At 46.9% G+C, this 24436-nt stretch overlaps 1 protein-coding gene across 1 annotated transcript in view; it reads right to left on the reverse strand.

The window, feature by feature from the left end:
* The window catches only part of KIF19 (kinesin family member 19), a 77994-nt gene extending 54440 nt beyond the window's left edge, over positions 1–23554 (reverse strand). Inside the window, exons 1-2 of the mRNA XM_078860723.1 lie at positions 22580–23554; positions 19873–19953 (exon numbers count right to left, since the gene is read on the reverse strand). Coding sequence (XP_078716849.1) covers positions 19873–19953; positions 22580–22618 — 120 coding nt within the window. The 5' untranslated portion in view covers positions 22619–23554. The remainder of the gene's footprint in view (positions 1–19872; positions 19954–22579) is intronic.
* Between the last annotated feature and the right edge of the window lie 882 nt (positions 23555–24436).

Here is a 24436-nt window from a genome sequence, read left to right on the forward strand (position 1 = left end):
CACAAAGACAAAGATCTCCCGTCCAGCCTAAACAAAGTGTGTTTGTTAAGGCTGCTAGCGAGCACCTATGACTGTCGGAACGGCACGCGAGGTGGGCGGCCAGCACCACGCCCGGCCGCATTTGTCTCCCCAGCGACGACGTTTACACACCACACTCGGTACTCATTTGAGGCTGAGTCGACCTAGGAGAGGCCCAGAACCGCGGGTCGTGGGCAAGGCCGTAGCCATGGATTCAACATTGGGGGGGACCAAATCTTTCAGGGGGTCTGGGGGTCCCCCCACCCCAGAAAAAAAAAATCTAAATTTGAAAAGAATTTCCTGCCTAAAATATAAAAAAAATTCACTCACACGTAGGATGGATTTTTTTTTACAATAATGTATAATAGTGTATTGTATTACATTTCTTTTTTTTTTCTTTTTTACCTTTTCTTGCTTCATTGTATGTAATGGCAGAGATTAGGGATTAATAAAGTACAACCATAACCACAATCATATAAACAGAAATCTATTTTATAGCAATATATTGGGGGGGGTTGGGGGGCATTTGAAGCATATTTGAATATTGGGGTGTATGTGTGTCCCCCCCCATTATATATTATAATAACGGCTTTGGTCGTGGGGTTTGTAGCGCGGCGCGCTAACCGCTACACTACCACTGCCCCCCCCCCACACAGAAGATGCGCACGTACAGACGCGTGCACGTGCTGCCAAGCAGCAGCAAACGCCAATGTCCCTTCCGATCAAGCTCAGCAGAGCACGACGACTGCCGGCTGCAAAAAAAACGAAGCCTCCACCATCTGTCGGCTCGAGATAAACCCCTTCGTGAAAGAAAACAAAAACATCCCAGGCATGGCCGATATACTCCACCAGAAGCGTTTAACGTGGGCAATTTGTTTTTTGTTTTGGGGCCGTCCATAAATGACGTCACGCGATTTTGGACGATTTTTGACCCCCCCCCCCTCGTCACACGGCGTCACAAAAAGTCAGACCCCCCCCCCTAAAATATGACGTCACAAAGCTCTGCCCCCCCCCCCCCAAATAAAACATGCTTCAAATCGTTTTAAACTATTGTCATTGTAGTGCGTATTTAATGTGGCGCTGCACTCTGATGTTGTAGGAGTAAACATTTATTAAAAAGTCTATTTAATTAAGTAGAACGTGTTGTCTATATTTATTTAAAGTTGCGCATTTTGATGTGACGTCACATTTCTCAACCCCCCCCCCCCCCCTTGTCACACATCGTCACAAATGTCTGACCCCACCCCCCCTAGGTGCGTGATGTAATTTATGGACGGCCCCTTCGTATATCACCAATACACATTTGAAATGTGTTACGCAGTCGCTGACGGGGTGCCCATTCAGTGGTGGATCGTGACAGCAGGGGACAGCGTGAAGAGGCGATCTTCCTGCACCGATGTCGGAGCGTTGCTCTGCTAATCCCACCAACCCACCCATCATCCACAGACCAACGAGGCCGCTCACGATTGTGGACACGGCACTGCTCATTCGAGTCACGCAAACAGTTGAGGGGAGCACGGAACGCTTCGCCACGCGTGCGTATGGTGCACGAAAACTTACACAGCACGGCTGCTTGAATGTGTCAACAGAGATTCCGTGGGATGCGACAGAGACTGCGTGTTTCTTTGTTTCAGCTGGAAGCGTTATTTGTTCGCTTGTATTTGTTTTGCTGGGCATCGATTGCGGGGCCTGGCGATGCATTGTTTCAGCGCATGCACGTGAATGTATCTGAACGTGGTCAATTCCCCATTTGGTCGGCCACTGTAATCCATCATTCTCGACCATCTTGCCATCATCCATTCTGGTGATAATCACGAATGACTCGGAACCCATCATCCGCCGACAAAACTCGAAATCACCCTCAAGCGACTCAACGCAATGACGATCAGGATGCTATTACCGCATTATAATGATCATCCCTCGCCTAATTCCTGGAATTGAACCCAAGTTGCCCAGGAGAGGTGGCTGCACACATGGCGACGGGGAGGGGGGAGGGAGAGCCCTAAGGGGAGGGAGACGCGATGCTGGGCAGGTCTGGACACGCGCAGATCGAGGTGGAGTGTGGTGGGGACGAGGCTGGCTGGATTGGAGGAGTCGTGGGCTGGTAAAAGTCCTTCAGAGCGGCTACGCTGCCTGCCAAGCCCCCCCCCCCCACTGCCCCGTTGCAGCCTCGCTGCGTGTCAAGTCGAAGCGAATTAAACTGCCGGGCGAATAGCAAATGTGTCGTGCTGTGACACATTGTATGTACACACACACACACCACAATCTGTATTTGTACCGGAGGAATTCGATGAGCTATAAAGCACTTTTTCACACGTGCCCAGTAGGAGCGGGTCAGAAAGTTACAATAACAAACAGTGCAAAAACAACACGATAGGAGTGCAAAGTGTAAGAAAGGTAAGCAAAAAACTAAACAGAATATATCTGTTTATTGTACCAGGCAAAGTCTACTTTGCAATTCGATTATTTTTCAGAAGCGACCTGGCCAAAAATCATAGCTTGACCAAGTGGCTTATCGTGGCGACATTTATAGCAGCCAAATCATCAAAATAATCTAAACGCATGTCTACCGCTGTGTAGGTTTAATCGCAATTATAGATGTTTGGTGCAAGTTAGTCTAATTTGTAATATGCGAATTTTAACCCTTAGGCTAATTTCTTTGTGTTTCACAAATGCCCCACACTTGTCCCTGACACTATTCCACAGCCACGTTCGCTGCCGCAGCAGCGCAAGTATTGCAGCAGCAGCTCCACCAGTAGCAGCAGCAGTGCAGCACCAGCTTCATCAACAGCAGCAAGTGCAGCAGCTCCCATCATCAGCAGCAACAGCAGCAGTAGGGGCAGCAAAAGCTCCAGCAGCAGCAGCAGCTCCATCATCAGCAGCAACAGCTCCATCAGCAGCAGCTACATCATCAGCAGCAGCTCCATCAGCAGCAGCAGCTACATCAGCAGCGGCAGTAGCTACATCATCAGCAGCAGCTCCATCAGCAGCAGCAGCTACATCAGCAGCGGCAGTAGCTACATCAACAGCAGCAGCAGTAGCTACATCAACAGCAGCTCCACCATCATTAGCAGCAGCTCCATCATCAGCAGCAGTAGCTACATCAGCAGGAGCAGTAGCTACATCAGCAGCAGCAGCTCCATCATCAGCAGCAGTAGCTACATCAGCAGCAGCAGTAGCTACATCAGCAGCAGCTCCACCATCAGCAGCAGTAGCTACATCAGCAGTAGCAGCAGCTCCATCATCAGCAGCAGCTACATCAGCAGCAGCAGCTCCATCATCAGCAGCAGCTACATCAGCAGTAGCAGCAGCAGCAGCTCCATCATCAGCAGCAGCAGCTCCATCATCAGCAGCAGCAGCTCCATCATCAGCAGCAGCTACATCAGCAGCAGCTACATCAGCAGCAGCTACATCAGCAGCAGCTACGTCAGCATCAGTAGCTACATCAGCAGCAGCAGCAGCTACATCAGCAGTAGCTACATTAGCAGCAGCAGCAGCTACATCAGCAGCAGCAGCTACATCAGCAGCAGCAGCAGTAGCTACATCAGCAGCAGCAGCTACATCAGCAGTAGCAGTAGCTACAGTAGCAGTAGCTCCATAAGCAGCAGCAGCAGTAGCTCCATCAGCAGCAGCAGTAGCTCCATCAGCAGCAGCAGTAGCTACATCAGCAGCAGCAGCTACATCAGCAGTAGCAGTAGCTACAGTAGCAGTAGCTCCATCAGCAGCAGCAGCAGTAGCTCCATCAGCAGCAGCAGTAGCTCCATCAGCAGCAGCAGTAGCTACATCAGCAGCAGCAGCTACATCAGCAGTAGCAGCAGCTCCATCATCAGCAGCAGCTACATCAGCAGCAGCAGCAGCTCCATCATCAGCAGCAGCTACATCAGCAGTAGCAGCAGCAGCAGCTCCATCATCAGCAGCAGCAGCTCCATCATCATCAGCAGCAGCTCCATCATCAGCAGCAGCTACATCAGCAGCAGCTACATCAGCATCAGTAGCTACATCAGCAGCAGCAGCTACATCAGCAGTAGCAGCTACATCAGCAGCAGCAGCTACATCAGCAGCAGCAGCAGCTACATCAGCAGCAGCAGCTACATCAGCAGCAGCTCCACCAGCAGCAGCAGTAGCTACATCAGCAGCAGCAGCAGCTACATCAGCAGTAGCAGTAGCTACAGTAGCAGTAGCTCCATCAGCAGCAGCAGCAGTAGCTCCATCAGCAGCAGCAGTAGCTCCATCAGCAGCAGCAGTAGCTACATCAGCAGCAGCAGGTGCCGCACGCGCGAGCGAGCAATCGATGGAGCACGCGGTCTCCGTGACATTTCACTCCCCAGCAAAAGAATAAAATAGGAATAAACTAACGCCACCAAACCCCGTTCAGAGAAGGAAACGGTAAACACAGCAGGCAGCGACAACGCCGTTTCCTGTACACAAGCATGAAAGGTGTTGTCTCGCAGCCAGCGGTGGCAATGATTTCCCTACGCAAACACAGCGACGGCCGTCAGTGGGGGGAGGGGAGCGTGTCATTTTCGAAGCGATGGTGGTTTCGCTTGCTCTGCTTGCCCTGCCACGTGGAACTAAATGTGCGACGGCGATGGATGTGAGAACGTCGTAAAGGGTTGCGGCGAAACATTCTGAGCGATTTCGTCATTAGTTTTTTTTCCCTCTGATCGCATAGTGGAGTTTTTGTTGTTGTTGGCACGTACACAGTGTTTTTGTTGTTATTTGTATTTATTTTTTAGTTTGGACAGCAAAATGATGAACGCTTGTGTTGCGCCCGAAACGTCGTGATTTATTTTATTTTCTACCTACGTGACTTTACCGAAAGAACCAAAGAGTATGGATTCCTGCAGTCAGGAAAGCGTCAAATCAAGATTGTGGAAAGCAAATTTGCGCCAGGCTGAACATCTGTGAGTGCTCCGCGAGTGGTGTGCGACGGAGTTCACGGCTTGCCTGAGCAGAGTCGCAGCTTCGCCAGATCAATCAATCAATCCGTCTTTATTGTACGTGCCAATATCGCCCTCAATGAAGTAGCCATCAGTGCACATTGTATTTAGGTGACATTACAGGGGACACAGAGCAAAAGAAATGGAAAAAAATCCGTCAAGCCCTCAGCAGATAACACTAATGTTTAAAGCAACCTCTTGCTACATTTGGTAAATTACATTATTGTAATCATATTGTTTGGATGTTAATGACTTTATACAAATTTTGATTTAAAGCTTTTGTGACTGCAGGGATTCATATTCTTGGTTCTTTCGGTAAAGTCACGTAGAAGGGAAATAATAAAATAATAAAAATATTAAACAATAAAAATGCTCACGACGTTTCGACTGCAACACAAGCAATGATCATCAGGTGTGAAATTCACAGCAAGAAAATGTTATCTTTTGAAAATAATTTTCTTCTTTCCCGAAAGAACCAAGAATATGACTTTATTCAACTTAACTTCTCTCACGTTAAATTAAGCTAATAAATGTGCCGTACTTTGCTGTGACTGTTGGCTCTGCATCGCGATTTGGATGCTTTGGCCACTCTTGATATTATTCCCACGAGCTTTCGCTGCCAATATAATGAATTCCCCCATGTAATTTTTTTTTATTACATCAGAATAAAAAAAACTAAAGTAATGATAATCTGATTACTATGGGTGGAATGATGCTATGTTCCATGAATTCAGTTCATAATCTCATGATACCTGCCTTGAATTATGTAAGGACACCATTTTTTAAATAGATCTCCATATGTTGTTTGTAATAGGCAATATAAAAAAGGGGGTTTGATTGAATCACAACCCTGCACTGCGACAAATCTTCCACTCACCAGTTGGGCGAATCACTCCACCCTCACTGACTGATAACATCCTTAAAGTGAAAGTAATACCATCTGTAAAATGCACCTTTGGATTCCTAAACAATCTAAATGCAACCCCAACCACAAGGAGGTAGTACTGTCACCTTCGGTGATCTGCTTACTTGTTAATGTGATAGTCCCGATTCCGTCATCCAGCAGTGAATTGAAAATAGGCTCAAACTTATAATTAGCTGTATTATTACCTTTCTAACCATAATAGTTATGTATGACACACACTCGTCGTGGACATCACACTCAACGAGAGTGCATAATGCAACGCAATTACAGGTAAATGCTCCAGCATCACCATTATCTCCACAGCCCACGAAAGTAAAACCTCTCATTATATTCATTATCCTGTTGCCATTCCGTTCAACAAAACAAGTGAGGAGCTCAGAGCAGAAAGTTTCACAGAACTACCAGACTCCTCGTCATCACGGTGAATTAAATCATCTCTTGAGGCACATTTGGAAAACCGTTGCGTGGGTTCAATACACGTTCAGCATGAATCACGCGTGCACGTGGACTCTCTAACGCTTTCCAACATTCTTTTAAAATCTAATGAGTGTATTTAATTGGCAGCACGCAAGCCGTTGGGTAGCTGTCAGGGAAAAAAACACGTTTGGAGCCGTCTCTACAGGAGGTCTGGTGTGCCCACCCCGGTTATGGACGGACGGACAGAGCTAATGCAACACCCGCCTTCAAATCACTCAAACACGACCTTTAAACCCACTCCATGAGCTTACAAGTAACGTTTCCTGGTCGACGTAGACATGTGTTTAACCCTACGCCTAATGCCTTCAGCCTTGCAGGGACTCCGCTGCTTTAAAATATGCATTGATGACCTTTCTCTGTATCAATTATCTCAATTATTCACATTGTTAAATGAGTGTGTCGTTTTGCACCGTGTGTGTGTGTGCGTGACTCCCTGTTTGTATCGCTATTACTTACTGCTGCTACCGCTGCTGTTGTTGCAGTGACGCTCTTTCCGTGCTGCATTATGGATGTCCGCCCTAGACCTCTGCTACTCCATCTCCGCGCGGGAATAAGGAGCATGCTGCTAATTGGAGCGTGTTCATCTCTCACGCTGGCTGCACCCACCTTGGTTTCTTTGTTTGGGGATCTCAGTTGCTGAATTTCTAAAACTACTAAACATTGTTTTTTTTATTTTACCAGGTAAGGGCCCACTAACTCTTCTTCAGAAGCGACCTGGCCACAAGTGATAGCTCAACGAAGTGGCTTATCACGTCGAAATGTACAGCAGCAAACTTACTCTTAAACACATGTTTCTAAATGTGGAGGGAGAAACTGGAGGACCCAGAGAAAAATACACACAACCACGGAGAGATCATGTAAATGTCTAAATACACAAGCGTCAGGATTGGGATCGAACCCATGCCCTCGTGCATACCAGGCGAGGTGGTTAACATCTCACCACCGCGGTGCCCCAATTCAAGTAGGAACGGGCAGTGCACATGATAAGAACAACCGATGACGAGAGACGAAATTAATTACGGAGGTGGAGACAGAGAGAAGGGAAGAAGAACAAGAAAACGGTGGGAGAAATGGCAGCAGCAGAGGTGACATCACAGACTTCGGAGACCAGTTTGATATTGCTTTTCTTTAATTTTGTTTGATGGGCTTTTCTTTAATTTTGTTTGATGGGCTTGTCTATTGATGGGAGGTATTGGTTTGCGAGTCACGCATTTAAAATGCAAATGCACGCGAAGTCACCTCCCCCAACAATACAAATACATCCCGATAAGATAATTTGTTATATAAATCAATTTTGAGAAATGTTCAATTTCACACGTATACTCAGTATTAATTAAATGCAATCGCTCAAGCAGGTCTTGTGCTGGGGAGAGATCGATCATCCTCTGGTATAACGAGATCACGGGCAGCGATGTCAACATGCGGGAACTTTATCTCGTTCGTAAATAATTTGTCATGGTCATAACATCAACAGGATTGGTGCACACATCTCCTTCACGAATTAAACATTGAAGACCCAACACGGGGCGAATGTAGCCACGCATTCCAAATTATGGACCATGAAGTGAACCCCCGTAGTCTGCGCTGCTTCAACAATAGAAGCAACACAACTCCACGAACTCTCTCCTGAAGCCCTCTCGTTGTGGCCCGCAGACCTAAACATTGGCATTGAGCTCGTGAACCTATTGCTGCCATCATCCCCAAGAATATATTAGAATGATGATGATAATGATGATGATGACAATGGATGATGATATTGTTCCATTTCGAATTATATGCATAACTCCCCATTGCCTTCAGATCACATTCCTGAAAAAAAATATAATTCGTTTAACATCCCAGATCTGGTCGACACGGGCCTTCTGCACACAATTTTTTGGGAGGAAATTATTTCTTCCAGCTCGTAAAACGAGTCCAGTTCTCGGTGTGCTTTATGTATCGTTGATGCTATTTCTTGGATCCCCAGAAAATATAAACTACACCGGATCCTTTCAAATGCATAAACTCCTAGTCAGATAGCAGAAGAGATGTAGATAAGGGAGTGAGATGAGAGAATGAGATGAGACAGGCATGGAGCGAAATTACAGTTGTGCAGAAGAGACAGAGATGAAGTTAGCTGTGAGATGAGAGATCCAGAAAATATTGGAATGAGAGAGAGAGAGTGATTCCGATTTTTCGCTAATTATATATATTTTAGTTGACAAGATTTTAACTCAAAGTGATATTTGATGTTGCAATATTCTTTTCATGAATCTGAGCCCCCTTGAGCTGCATGGGACCCCCTGGGTTTGTTTACTTTGCTTATGCATAGCCGGAACACATCTTGCAAGCTTTATCTAACATCAGTGTGTCCCAGTGGCTGTATTACCCAGGGCAAAACAGATAAGTGCCTCATTAAGTTAAGATGAGATAGCCATTGGAAATCTCTACACCTGGCCAACAGAGGCAGAACATGCGTTCTTAAAAGGAAATGAAAACCATTGAAGCTGGCCATGCCAGACTGTCAGAAGTGCAGTATATGGCTCGATGGCACGAGCATCCAAAATAATCTAAATCACCGCCTTTTGTTGAATCCCAATGGGTAATGAAAGCAGATGCATGATATTTACTAAAGTCTCAACCAAAGGGAAAGCTGCGTGACATTTCAGGAGTGATATATATTCAAATTGCCTAGCCAACACACTGGGGGGAATATATTTCGGCACACAAAACAACATAGGTGAATATCTTCTTCTGGAAAATGGCATTGAACGATGCACGCATTGTCATTTTGCATACCACTTATATTCTATGAATGTGGCCAAATTATGTGAACATAAATATACGTAAACAATTGCTGCGAACATGAAGTGGTTTCTCTGCTGAATCTGGTTTCCTTCTTCATGGTTTCCATTCCGTAACAAGAAACATGAAAAGACTCACGAAAGATCCGGACAAACATCCCGACACAGAACCCTCCTAACAAAACAGCCTTGAGACTCGGTGAGGCTTTCCTGAATAGAGGATTCTGCAACACAGTTTGCTGGGGGGTGGATTTCTCTCGTAGTATTGCAAAGAAATCCCTGACCCTTCACTCCCTGCGGTCGAGATGAGCAGGGTTACGTTGTAGCTCTCCACCAAATCAGGTACAACATCGACGCCAACACGGCAGACATTTTGCTGAGCGTCTCGCGGAGAGAAGGAAAGGTTGGAGGGTGGGGGGTGCTCCGGCAATTCAAGGGCTTTGTTTGAACATCTGCTGCCTCACTCCGTACGCACCGCGCGCATACGGAGACCCAAGTCGATGAATTTAGAGCACCACGATTTTTAAATCCCCCTCCGCTGCCAATGACGCTTCCACACCGAGCCGCGGTGCCGCTACGACACTTCCAGGGGGGGGGGGGGTAAATATCTAGAAAGTGCATCTGGTTTTTGTTTAATTAAAAAAGAAGACGGAAAAAAGCATTCTGCCTTTGAGTTCGATACAATGCAAGCTCAGTTTGCCGCGATACGGAACTGAATACGCTCTTTTGTTAGGCTACCCAACGGCGGCAAGGTGTGGGGTGGGGGTGAGGGTTGGTGAACACCGTCAATGTCGGAGGTGCACCGGGCGCGTCATTGGCCACAAAGCGCTGATTGTGAACTTGGGGACGTGGAGCGCTCTCGGTCAGCGGGAAATACAGCGGGAAAGCCCCCCCACCCCTCGCTCGAATAAAGTGGCCTCCACAAATAAAGCGAGCCTCCCACGCATCTCTCCGGCACCTTACTCCCTCCCTGGGGGGGCTGCTCCGCCTGCGAGAGGAGACGAAGCTCCATCCCACGGGAATGACAATTGAGACTCGCTCCCAAGCTCGTCGGCTATTCAATTCAAGATCTTTAGGGGGAGTGATCGTCACTGCACCGCGAGGGCGCTGTGTGACTCAATTGCGAGAACATCCAGTGATCTTTGTAACTGCTAAATAAATAAGAAAGTCGACACCGGTTATTGTGTTGTTTTTTTGTTGTTGTTGTTGAATTGTGGGTGTTTGTGTTGTCAAACAGATCTATTTCAATCGCGCCAGAAGCATTTCGCTGTGTGAAGCTGTGTTTTATCTCGCCCTCCTGGAATCTCAATATCCCGCATCTCCGATTAGCACGGTTGGCTACGTACGGTGCGAAAGAAGTTAAACACACGCACATACGTCTCCACGGCAAAAGTGCAGGTCCTAGAGTGGAGCAACCTTTATTGAAGACCCTTGAAGGGTCGACCACACAAAACCCCCACGACTCCGCTCCCTTCAGTCGTATGGCCGCCTCCCTCTTTCTATTTGCTCAATAAGCCCTGGCAAACAGACTTGATGGGGAAAAATAAAAGTACGAATCAATGTTTTTTTATTGCCATCGATTTGTTGTACTTTGAGCACTCAATAAAGATCGTGGCGAGACCACGTGCAATGCGTGAGGCGGTCGTGCTGTTACTGGTGAAAGCCCCAGCATTCGAGCTCAGCTTGTCGATGTGTACGGGTCAGTGCTTTGTTATGGACACAGCTCCTTCAGCAACCCCAGCCACTGCCTGTAATTCAACGCACGAAGTTGACCACAGTGGTGTGCTCTTGTGAATGCCAAAGGCTAATTCATTGAAACGAGATATCTCCTTCCGATAGGTAAATGACCGATTCTGATTAATTGTGCTTCTATTGGTGGCCCTGAGCCCAAAGTGGAAATCCCACATTCCTGTGACATGAATCGCTATCTGCCCAGTGTGACCACTATCGCCTTTCCACAGTGGCACTCGCTGCATCAACCTCGTAGTGGATGCTAAGCCGAGTCAACCCACAACTTGGATTCGAACACTCGCGCGCGGTTTTTTAATAGTGAGTGGAGCGCGCTCACCACGGCACCGACCAGATGGATGAAGGTCAGCGTGTTTGTTTGATGAGGCTGTTTTGTTCGTTATCTTCGTAATGGGTTGGTTCAGTGGCTGGTGCAGGAAGCAGGAGGGCCAGATGGGGTGGCTAGTAAACCGGTTGCACGCGGGTGAACATTGAACCTGCATGCGAGAGCAGGAGACCAATCAACCGTGAAACCAACTCCACAGCCGGCCTCTCAATGTCCATGGTAACAGCAGCAGCAAATCAAATGTCGCTGACATTAAATAGCCCTCGATACCCGTGCCGTGGTTAATGCCATTGAGTCCGAGTGCACAGGCCAACAGACGCGTCTTGTGTAACAAATGCATAAATTATCACTCGCCTCGGTCTCTCCATATTAAAATAGCAACAACAGAATAAAATAAAACCCACACATGTGGGTTTTATTTGAGACCTCATGTGACACTTCTGGACCAATGTTTTACCAGAAGCATGTGTTTAAGGTGGGAATACTGGTAACCGGTTAAAACTCTCCAAGTCTCATCGGTAGAGTCTGACCGGTTCTTCAAGTGCTGCCTGATGATGTTATTGTTGTTATCCGCAAGACCAACGCATGGAACCCCGTGTGGCCGTTCAACCCGCGAACAAAGAACACCACAGCAACGACTTTGATTCCTATTCTTGTATAATGCATGAATGTAAAATCAAATTGTTCAATATATTGTTCTTCACATTGTTTAAGATTACCTTTTTTCCAGAAAAAATAAACCATGTGGCTGCTATTTTGATTTTCGTATTTATTTGAGTTTTTACTTTGTACTCTGCAGCCCATTCTTGACGGTCGTCCGTGCCATAAGCAGATGACGGCTCCCTATGTCAACCCGTGTGGACTCTGGTATTTAAATCCGTCGATTTAGCAACAGAGTACAGCTCCAGGTGGGTAAACATGCCGTTGCGCCGTAATTATCAGTCTTAGTTAGCAGACTAGACCTGCAATCCAGGGTTTCCCAGTTTGATTCCCCAACGCAGCGCAGCAGTGGGCAGATTTTTGTAGCTCCCCAACTCCCCCTGCCTCTGTCCACCAGCAGCCCAAGTGGGTTCACCACAGGCAGCCGATCGGGCAGGTCGCGTGCGTTGCCTCCAGCCAGGGTGGAAGAGTAGGCCACATACCATTCTGCGAGCAGTGGTGGGAGCTAGGAATCTCCCTGTTTAACGTTGACCATTTACCTGGTTTACCGCTCGGATAAAAAGAGTCATTCCCGCGTCAAATCGGATCAGAGGATTTCCACTGAACAACAGAGTTAGCAATGATAATTTGTTTTTTACCCTTCTATCTGGCAACAAAACTGACACCTTTTTACAAGGAGTCATGTTTGCATAGACCGCAATACCTGCAGTCATAATGCAAACAAAAGAACATAACTCTGATAATGTGCACTATCCCTGCAGTTGATTGGTCCACACCCGAGACAGCTTTCCTTAGAGCCTAGTCTCACACGGGTTGGACCAGATGACGCCAAAAGGCGCACAACTCAAAGACAATGCACCATCAGAGTATGAGAGCTCGGGGCAAGCATCTACACTATGGGAACCTCATTTGCCAGTAAAAATATGATAATTGGTTTTTTACCCTTCTATCTGGCAACAAACCAATTATCATATTTTTACTGGCAAATGAGGTTCCCATAGTGTAGATGCTTGCCCCGAGCTCTCATACTCTGATGGTGCATTGTCTTTGAGTTGTGCGCCTTTTGGCGTCATCTGGTCCAACCCATGTGAGACTAGGCTCTAAGGAATGCTGTCTCGGGTGTGGACCAATCAACTTCAGGGACAGTGCACATTATCAGAGTTATGTTGTTTTGTTTGTATTATGACTGCAGGTATTGCGGTCTATGCAAACATGACTCCTTGTAAAAAGGTGTCAGTTTATTGCCAGATAGAAGGGTAAAAAACCAATCATCATATTTTTACTGGCAAATGAGGTTCCCATAGCGTAGAGTTAGCAATGTTGATAACAGAAATATAAAGAGTAGGCCAATGTAATGTTAACACACCAACAGTAACAACCTTATTGTTTGTATTGCTTTTGGTAATATCGCTTCCTAATCTTCCCGCAATGATAATTGTATCATTGCAAATAACAATCGTGGTATTGCTATTGACATTTTTAGCACCGGTGGTATTAATAAAACAACAGTCACCAACGTAATTAAGGCGCTTAACTCAGCAACTGTCATCTGCCCTGTTATTATGAAGCGCCGTAACGTAATAGGGGGAGCGCGATGACTTAATGGGGTTCAGATTACCTTCGCCGTCTTCCCGTCCACCACCTGCCCACTCCCATCGGACACTCACCGCCGTTACCTCATCGTCACCTGTGGCCCGCCATCCAGCTGTTCCCAACGCTGCCGGCAGCAACCTGTGGCCATTGCCCTAGTCTGGTCGGTGGGCTTCTCGAGCAATCGGTCAGACGTCAGCGGGAGGAGAGCTCGGTTTCATGCGCGACGGTCATCGCCGGTGGAAGCCCGTCGCTCGATGCAATCGAATCAGTGCTCAGGTGCAACAGGTACAGCTGTAGCGATGTCTAGGCTCGTCGATAACATTGCGAGTATTCTGCTCTTGATACACGTATGGAATTGCCCCTCTGATATTCTATTACTGGTAGGAACCTCCTGGTTACACCAGCCCACAGAGGATTATTTTGTCCGCCCGTCGTGCACCCACAAATGGGAGGGGTGGGGCTGGGTGGAGACGGGAGGGTGGGGAGGGGCTGGGTGGGGAGGGTGGGGAGGGGCTGGGTGGGGAGGGTGGGGCTGGGAGGGGTGAGGCTGGGTGGGGAGAGGCTGGTCACCCCGTGGTGCCCTTATAAAACTCAACGTTTAACCTACTCACGCCGGCTTGTGCCCGCCCTCACAGTCGGCCATATTTGCGGAATACACTACGCCGCCGTTGACCCTGGCCATTGACCGAGCAACCCAACGTTCCTACCAGCTCCCTCCGCAGGAATGTGTTTATTTTCCATCTGTATGCTATGCCCGTGGCCACTTGTGACTGATACATTCGTCACGTGAGCTGACTCACATTCACTGCTGCAATCTTCAATATTAATCACAATCGCACATCATGATAGTCGATTACGAGGGGGTGAGGGGGTGGAGGAGTACATTTTTACGGAATTAATTTAGATCCTAGGCATCGATTAAAATGAATAAATTTAGGAATTCTTGAGTTTATAGCAATTAATGTAAGACATTATCATACTTAGCATGCTGTCTGCTATCAAATATGCATTAAAGTATGTGTGACGCCAATGTTATGAGAGTAGCACACTCATATACATGTGTCACTGTCACAGCCAATGAATATTTCATAACTACAGTTACTCAGCTCTCGCACAATAAATAAGATATCTCAATAGATTCTCATCGGGTTCAATAAAGGACACAAAATCATGCAATACTTGAGACCTCATGTTAATTTCCGAAGGTGTGAGAACAGCCACTGAAATTTGCGACCTGCCTTGTGAGAAGGAGACGGTGGAAGTTCGTGTGGACTAATTTCCCATCTGTCCCTTCTGTATGGGTGATAGCATTGCGCCCTCCTACGTGTGGACCATCTCAATAAATGAATAAACCCTCATTGATGAGATAAAAACATCTGCATGAATCGAGGACTGCAGAGCTTGAGTAATTGTTGGTAACACCGCTCGCCGACTGGCTGCTGCTTTCCCGCTTGTCTGTAGTTCTTCAAGGGATTGTGAGATACGATTTGCATGAATAATGCTGCGTACAATTTAACATTACTCTTAGGGCCAGGCACAGCTGCATTTGCAGTAGTAATGGGAGGACCGTGGCACTGTCTTTAATTGGCAGCATGTGCACAACTGCAGCACCTGTATTCAACTAACAACGCCATCCTCATCATCATCACCAACATCGCCACTATCATCATCATTACGCAGCGTATTTTAGGCGACGCCTGTATGGCAATTGTGCTCGTGTTTCTGCCACTGAGTGTAACTGCCCTCCGTGTGGTAATTAAGCACACGGCATTGAGAGGGGTCTGTCTGTGTCTCCATAAGGGTCGCTCGCAATAAGTCCGAGCTTGCAATCCGACTCACGGAAAATTGATGGTGTGAGAAGGACCTGAACCTATTATATACGACCATGCATTGTGTTTCACACAATTGGTGTTATATATCACACCCTGTGTGTAAGCCGGCACCTTGCTACACCTCCTATTCCCCTAGGGAGCCCTGGTGAACTTCAAGTTGGTGAGTGGGCAGTAGGACGTAGTCATGTATCTTCCATGTATTGCAAGGACGTTATGTTATGTATATATAGCTGAAAGGAATTAATGAGTTACGAGATGGACTGACTGACGGCAATTATAAAGCGGTCTTCAAAAAGAGCGAGAACCACTGAAATTTAAATTAGTTTTTTTTTTTATAGGGATCACCAAATCCGCAAACTTACCGCTTTTTAATTCAGACCTTATCTTCACCATAAAATAGGTGACCCAATGATCATTTAGACCGGGTTATCAATGGGCTACAATAATTAAATCATGGCGTACTCAGGAGTTTTTGGAGTGACTTAATCCCAAAAATAATTATATCAGCCAAAACGTATACGGTCTAGTTTTCAGTAATATGTACCTAATCTCGTGAGTGTCTCTTAGCCATATCTAAAAACTTTGAGGAGGGGGAGGGGTGTCCATTCTCTTACAACACCCACGGTGGCTACAGCCCTCCAATGAGCAGCATACACACATGTGCTTGAACATCGAGTATTGTGTAATAATGGAATATTTGCTTGCTCACGATGTAGTAATTATCACGGGGTGGGGGGGAAGGTGTAAGAGATTAATCAATCCGTCCCTAATTTCCGTACCCAACAAAGTAATCTATAAGAAGGCTTCTGCAGAGCCGAGGATAAAAAAAAAACCAAGGGTGTGAAAAATTACACCTTTGATGAGGAAAACTTGACAATGACACCCCGCACTGTGGATTACAGCGACGCAACTCAGCAAATCTACCCCTTGGCTGTATTTCAAAACATTGGGCTAACTTTATTATATTGAAACTTAAATAGAGTGCGTATGGACGCCAAGGTAAATAGCTATTTAATAAATTATACAATACACAAAATGAGCAGATAATACATTGTTGAGTGCCAGTCTCTTGGCACCATGACGTTATTTAATGGTCTGTCTTAAACACGCAACTTCTGTGTTATGATGAAAACAGCAATGTTCTCATTACCTATCCACTCGCGGTTTTATTTTCCAGTCGGCGTACCTCTCCGCGGTGCAATATTGCCGCTCAATATTTCACAAATCCTCACGAGCGGGTGGAAGGAAACGCACCCTCGTGGCGTTCGCAGTCCGTGGAGAAGCGTGGCAAGCGGCACGCCGCGCTAGGTGCCAATCGGTCGACGTCGACGCGTGTGCACCCCGCTGACATTCAGGCTATGGGATGAGTGCGCAACTTCATTGGCAAAGGGGAAGTTGAAGCCCAAGCTTGCATTGAAAGCACGGCGAACTGCGTCGCGAATTATTCGTCACCCAACGCGACTCAATGACCCGTGACATTTCATGGACACAATTGAACCTGACATCGTGGTGCATTGTAGTGCCCCGAGAGGCTGCAGGTGTCGCATGAATTAATCACAATGTATACAAAACTAAAAAAGATATATACTCAATTGTTATCCGCATTAATTAATGCAAGTTTACCTTGAATACAAAGATCAATTATAATTGATGACTCGATGCATTGTTAATGCCTATAAGATATGTTCAACTTCAATGTTATTTTGTTTAACCAGCTGAGAACTATAGTGACCAGGATAGAGTCTCAATGGCAATAGTTAACTGGGTCACTAAATGACAAAAGAAAATCGGAGACCGAAAAAGCACACACGTGTTCAATAGCAGCCTCCATTATGCCATTGAGTGGTGGTGACGTCACCGCAACGCTTGTGCACTTGTGTGAAGCGAGGTGCACTTTCAGACCACATGAAGTGTCAAAGGATCGCTAACAAGGAAGGAGGTCACAGGACAGACCCAGGTGTTATAGGTTGACTGACTTAGATGACTGGGAGATGCCCCACCAGTGCTCCCGACTGTGCCAACTATCTGTGATTTTGCCTCCCAGCGCTCTACTCGTTTTTGAGCGGTGCTCCTCTGCCCTCCGTTGTTGCTGGAGGGTGACTGCCTCCAACTGCCCAGTAGCGTCCTTCACGAGCCTCCTCCACCAAAGCCAATCTTGACACCACCGGAACAAGTCTTCGGCAAGTCCACTCAGCTCCACATTTTCAGCCCATCTCTTTGCCAGCCTGTGCCATGCTCATTTAGCCCCTCTATCCGACCAAAAAGAAACGGTTTGTGCATGTGAAGGCTGGACATGCAGGTTATATCACCCAGCCAAAGCAGCCTCACCTGCGTCCAGATCTGTAAAAGATCTGTGAGCTCTAAACACATTCCAGCCAGGTTCAACCCTAAATGGATCGTAGGTAGGCCAGCATGAATCAAACGGGCACCGATGTTCCACGCGTTTTGCAAGTATAGAGACTTATGCACGTACAGTGAGGGAAAAAAGTATTTGATCCCCTGCTGATTTTGTACGTTTGCCCACTGACGAAGAAATTATCAGTCTATAATTGTAATGGTAGGTTTATTTGAACAGTGAGAGACAGAATAACAACAAATAATCCAGAAAAACGCATGACAAAAATGTTATAAATTGATTTGCATTTTAATGAGGGAAATAAGTATTTGACCCCTCTGCAAAACATGACTTAGTACTTGGTGGCAAAACCCTTGTTGGCAATCACAGAGGTCAGACGTTTCTTGTAGTTGGCCACCAGGTTTGCACACATCTCAGGAGGGATTTTGTCCAACTCCTCTTTGCAGATCTTCTCCAAGTCATTAAGGTTCCGAGGCTGACGTTTGGCAACTCGAACCTTCAGCTCCCTCCACATATTTTCCATGGGATTAAGGTATGGAGACTGGCTAGGCCACTCCAGGACCTTAATGTGCTTCTTCTTGAGCCACTCCTTTGTTGCCTTGGCCGTGTGTTTTGGGTCATTGTCATGCTGGAATACCCATCCACGACTCATTTTCAATTCCCTGGCTAAGGGAAGGAGGTTCTCACCCAAGATTTGACGGTACATGGCCCCGTCCATCGTCCCTTTGATGCGGTGAAGTTGTCCTGTCCCCTTAGCAGAAAAACACCCCAAAGCATAACGTTTCCACCTCCATGTTTGACGGTGGGGATGGTGTTCTTGGGGTCATAGGCAGCATTCTTCTTCCTCCAAACACGGCGAGTTGAGTTGATGCCAAAAAGCTCCATTTTGGTCTCATCTGACCACAACACTTTCACCCAGTTGTCCTCTGAATCATTCAGATGTTCATTGGCAAACTTCAGACGGGCATATATATGTGCTTTCTTGAGCAGGGGGACCTTGCGGGCGCTGCAGGATTTCAGTCCTTCACGGCGTAGTGTGTTACCAACTGTTTTCTTGGTGACTATAGTCCCAGCTGCCTTGAGATCATTGACAATATCCTCCCGTGTAGTTCTGGGCTGATTAATCACCGTCATCATGATCATTGCAACTCCACGAGGTGAGATCTTGCATGGAGCCCCAGGCCGAGGGAGATTGACAGTTCTTTTGTGTTTCTTCCATTTGCGAATAATCGCACCAACTGTTGTCACCTTCTCACCAAGCTGCTTGGCGATGGTCTTGCAGCCCATTCCAGCCTTGTGTAGGTCTACAATCTTGTCCCTGACATCCTTGGAGAGCTCTTTGGTCTTGGCCATGGTGGAGAGTGTGGAATCTGATTGATTGATTGCTTCTTTGAACAGGTGTCTTTTATACAGGTAACAAGCTGAGATTAGGAGCACTCCCTTTAAGAGTGTGCTCCTAATCTCAGCTCGTTACCTGTAAAAAAGACACATGGGAGCCAGAAATCTTTCTGATTGAGAGGGGGTCAAATACTTATTTCCCTCATTAAAATGCAAATCAATTTATAACATTTTTGACATGCGTTTTCCTGGATTTTTTTGTTGTTATTCTGTCTCTCACTGTTCAAATAAACCTACCATTAAAATTATAGACTGATCATTTATTTGTCAGTGGGCAAACGTACAAAATCAGCAGGGGATAAAATACTTTTTCCCTCACTGTATGCATTTTGTACTTCTTTCGCACCGTACGTAGCCAACCATGCTAATCGGAGGGCATAACTGTGGCCGGGAATACCAAAAGCTTCACATGGAGTGACAGCGCAGGTAGCATGCACAGCGCATTACGCAGCTAATAAAAATAAAACGCCGCTCGGCTTATTTGGAGTGATTCATCATATTAACACACCTTGCCACGGGCAGCAACGCAGTGTGTGAGTGTGTGAACGTGTTCATGTGCAAGTGCACACAACCAACGCACTTTTGCATCGAGATTGAAAACTCATTTCTTGAGAACTGCCTGTTGTTGCATTCAGGTTCAATCTACAGTGTACATACGTACGGCGCATCGCCAGCCTGACAGCTGAGCGGTCAGCACGCAGCCAGTTCGCAGTGGAGTCCGCAGTTCGATTCCCACCTCAGCGCGGAGCCGCCGACATGGCTACGCGAGGACGTTAAAGACTCCTCCCCCCCTCCCCTTTAACTTCGCCGCCTCACCTGCTCGTCCACGCGGTGGGCCGTGACCGATGCCCCTTCCTCCAGCTCGGCATCGTTGATGGGCCGGATGCGTAGAGCCACCTGTTCACGAGTCACGAGGTGGGGGTGATACGGGGGGGGGGAAGGTATGGTGGTTGGGAGAGTTTCAGAATCATAATCCTTATTTAGAATCAAGGAGGAATCCGATGAGCTATGAGGCTTTGTTTTCACAGATGTTCAGTATGGGCGGATCAGCGAGTTGCAACAGCGAACGATACAAAAACAGTGCAAAAAAAGAGAAAAAAATTAAGCAAGTCGACAATGATACAAAAAATACAAGTCACATGTATCATGCTTGGGCAAGGCATCAAGAAGTGGGGTTCCACAAGGTGGAGAGGGTGGAGAGGAAACCAGGAGGGTCAACCATGCGTGCACACATTCACTGCAGAACAGGGCCACAGTTTTGAAATGGTCTACACGGGATATATAACCTGGGGTGGCACGGTGGTGTTTCATTATATTGTACATCTTCAGTATTTATGAACCAATATATATGGGGAGGAGTGGTGTGCATAGACTGAATGTGTGTGTATATACTGTATTTACATTATTGCAGGATATAACCTACTGCTGTGGAGCGGTGACACCGTGATTTGCACGTGCCATGAACCCGGCGACCTGCGTTTTATTCTCACCCACGGATAACATCAGTGGTGAGTGATATCTAAACCAGTCCTGGGCTGCCCATTCACAAACCCACACTGCCCGGCGTGGTGAAATATGGTCAAACAAGTCGTAAGGAGGTCCTTCCTATGGCAATGGATTAACATGTAACTATTGCGTCGAATATGAGCTGCTGATGTGGCACAACGCTTCACGCAGAAATGTAACTTGTGTGAGCTAGTCCACAATTTATTCAGTGTCAATAAAATGACTGACTTCGTGGGAGGTCAACGGTGCCCCCCCCCCATCATATGAATTTGGAATTGCACTGCTGCTTTAGGGCCTCCGACAGCAATTAGCACTGATCAATGCTCATTTGAGCAGGGAGGCACTTTGACTGAACCGAGTAGAAAATTGAATTGTCCGGCAGCAAATGTAATCATCACCAGGCTATTAAGACATCACAATAACTCGTTTCATTTGTATCCCTCCACTCCATATATTTGCCGTTACACATGTTATACGTTCACAAAACATAAAGTAATCTGGATCTATTCATCAAAAAATAATGAGAACTGAAATGTCAGCCCATCATTCCTGGCCAGTGCTTAATATCAGTATTTATTTAAGCAGGCAAACTCTGGACCTGTTTCCACCTCCTGGATCACATCACCTGCAAAGTACTGCCGTTTTTAAATCCTTTATATTAAGTTCGCTTGCTTGCTTGCGTGCTTGCTTGCGTGCTTGCTTGCTTACGACCGTGCAAATCTTTCGGTCGTTTTTTAACCCACTTCCCGTGATCCAATCGAGCTGACATTTTCCACACAGACTCGTTGTGCGAGACAATTAATGTTCGTGAAAAAAAATTCCCAAAATTTTACACTTTTTAGGCAAAAACAAATTATTTTACATATATTCAAATAGAACTCATTCATGGCTTTGGCTGAACGTCACAGTGTAAAAGCCCAGAGCGATACCCCTCCACAGGCCGTGGCGGAGTAGCGCAGTTGGTAGCGCCCTCGCTTCCCATGCCAAAGGTCGCGGGATCGATCCCCGCGTCCTCCACAGGCGAATATATTTTTTAAATCCTTTATATTAAGTTCGCTTGCTTGCTTGCGTGCTTGCGTGCTTGCTTGCTTACGACCGTGCAAATCTTTCGGTCGTTTTTTAACCCACTTCCCGTGATCCAATCGAGCTGAGATTTTCCACACAGACTCGTTGTGTGTGACAATTAATTTTCGTGAAAATTAATTCTAAAATTTTACACTGTTTAGGGAAAACAAATTAAATATTTAATTACCAATTGTTTAATACTGGCAGACAATCATCTGACCCATAGGTGGCAGCCATCTCAAGCCAGAGGACGAGAAGACTCTAGCCGCCACGCATATAAAGGATTTATAGTGAAAAACTTTGTTTTTACGGGTTTACTTGTAAATCCTTTATATTAAGTTCGCTGCCACGCATATAAAGGATTTATAGTGAAAAACTTTGTTTTTACGGGTTATACTTGTTTTCAGGTGATGATTGGCTTAAGCCATCCACAAGGCTCGGAGCATACCCGTAACATTGTTAGGTTTGCCTTTACTGAACGTGAACAATTCTCCGAAGCTGGGCTCAAGATACATGTGAGTTATGCAAAAGTCGTGTAACAAGTTTGGTAAACAAAGCAACATTTTGAGAGGGAGGCAACTGGAAAACGCATCAGTATGTGACGACGTAGAGCAATTATGGAAGGTGGATATGGATTAAATTTACGGAGCAAAGAGGTGAACAAAAAGCAAGATCGAAAACATAATTCGTAATGAAGCAAAGTAAGTTGGCTTGGGCAGGACACATCGCTGGAATGATGGTCGATGGATGAGACAGGTGATTGAATGACAGCCCAAGTAAAAACATCCCCACCACCACAATGGAACAACGGTGAAAAGCTCATTCACAGCAGACGGACTGTGACATCGCAAGCCCGTTAGAGATTGTGACATCGTTTGGGGAAGCGTTCATTCAGCGGTAGATATAATTAAGGGCTTATCATGATGAACAAACCACACAAGCAAACACGCACCGTCAGCTGATGATCCTTGGATTCTCCGTTGTCCTTCATCTTCTCTCTGCTTCTTCACAAATCCAGGACCATGAGATGGGTTCACAGCTCGCAGCTGTGGCCGGTGATGATGCTGCCCCTTCTCTGGTGACCAACTAGCAGCCAGGGGTGGGTCCCCTTGGCTGACTGAAGCAGCTATGAGTGAAGGTCTCCGTCCCCCAAACACAGTGATATGATGGATGTATACGTATACACCTAACTGTATGCGCGTGAAACAAAACTACTTGGCCTATACGCGCGTGAGTGCACACACACGCGCCCGCCTGTCCGTGCACGACAGCTTTGTGTTTTTCGGAGTTCTTCGTCAAGAGAATGGCGCAACGCGCATTTGTATAGTCGACTGTGTCCTTCTGTCTCGGGGTTTAAAAAAGAGAGCACAGAAGCCGTGCCAACATAGAACAGCGACTAACCCTGCTCGCCAATTACCATCACAAGAACCCCACGATGCGCGTTTGACCGCCCGCGGATTTGACGCATTTTACGTGGCCAAGGCGCACGTCCCTGCGATGGTCCCGCGGCTACGGAACGCAACGGCGATGGGGGCGAACAACCCTCGAGACGCCGCTGCCCATTCGGACACACGGCACAGAGAACCTCCAAGCCGCCCCAACGCTGTCTAGAACACACAGCCCCTATATATTATAATCGGCGCTGCGTAATGTGGTATATCTACCGCGCCCACACAACAACAAGAAGCTATAGAAACCCCACCGACCAGGCAGCGCTTGACTCTTTAGTCCGTCCGTAAGCCCTTGCTAAACCAAATGCACCCTCAGTAGTTCACATACAGCTCAGATACATATCCATCAAAATCGACGAATCAATGCCCACAGGCTGCTGGAACGGTGGTCGCGGGTTCGTATTTGTCGCGAGCGCGCAGCTCGGCGCTGTGCGAGCACCGACTGCGTTGTTCGAGTGGTGGTGTCATCGCGGACGGGGGAAGCGGACCGCGTCGTCACCCAGGGCACCCGGGAGCCACGGGGAGGGAGAGGGGGGGCAGTACTGCCTGCTGTGCCCTCCCCTCGCTCTCTCTCTCTCTACCTCCCTCCCTCCCTCCTCCCAACTCCACCAGCTCTCCCTCCCTTCGCTTCTCTTAACTCGCCATCGATGACTCAATATTCCTCCATCCCCTTTGCCTTCCTCATCCCGCCGTCTCTCAATCCCTCCCTCCCTCCCTTCACACAGCCCTGCATTCAGAACTCTCTTTCCCTTCCCCTCCCAGCAGCGGCTTTTGGATAACCATCGAACAAAGACGGCCACTGCATCGCGCGGCGCTTTCAGATGCGCTTTTGCGGCCGTCTGGAACGCTCTTCCTTCCGATATTAGGAAGCCGCTGGAGTTGTGTACTTTTAAATCTAGACTGAAAACTAATTTATTTAGAATAGCTGTTTGTGTTTAGTTTGCAGTCCTTCCCCCGCACCACCGATTATCACGATTGGATACGTACGGTGCGAAAGAAGTTCAACATGCATAAATACATAACGCCATTGCCTTTCAATCAAATTCTTCTCTCTCCTCAATCTTCTTATCCCGGTCGCTCCCTCAATCATCCCATCCCTTCACATCTCTCCTCTCTCTCCCTTCATCTCGCTATCTCTCCAGCTCACCATCGCTCTGCCTCTCTATTTGTCTCTCCATTCATTCGTCTGTCCTTTCAACCTTGAGCTCCTTTTATCTTCCTTCATTTACATAACTCCATACTCTTTGCCTCTATTCATTCCTCCTTCCATCTCTCCCTTCCTTTTTTCGATCAGAGGAAACAAGAATATGCTCGGTGTAGTCGTTCATCATTTTGTTTTTTCTTTCAATGCTTTGCTT

This window comes from Lampetra fluviatilis, chromosome 1, assembly GCF_964198595.1.
Source record: "Lampetra fluviatilis chromosome 1, kcLamFluv1.1, whole genome shotgun sequence".
Classification (NCBI taxonomy): domain Eukaryota; kingdom Metazoa; phylum Chordata; class Hyperoartia; order Petromyzontiformes; family Petromyzontidae; genus Lampetra; species Lampetra fluviatilis.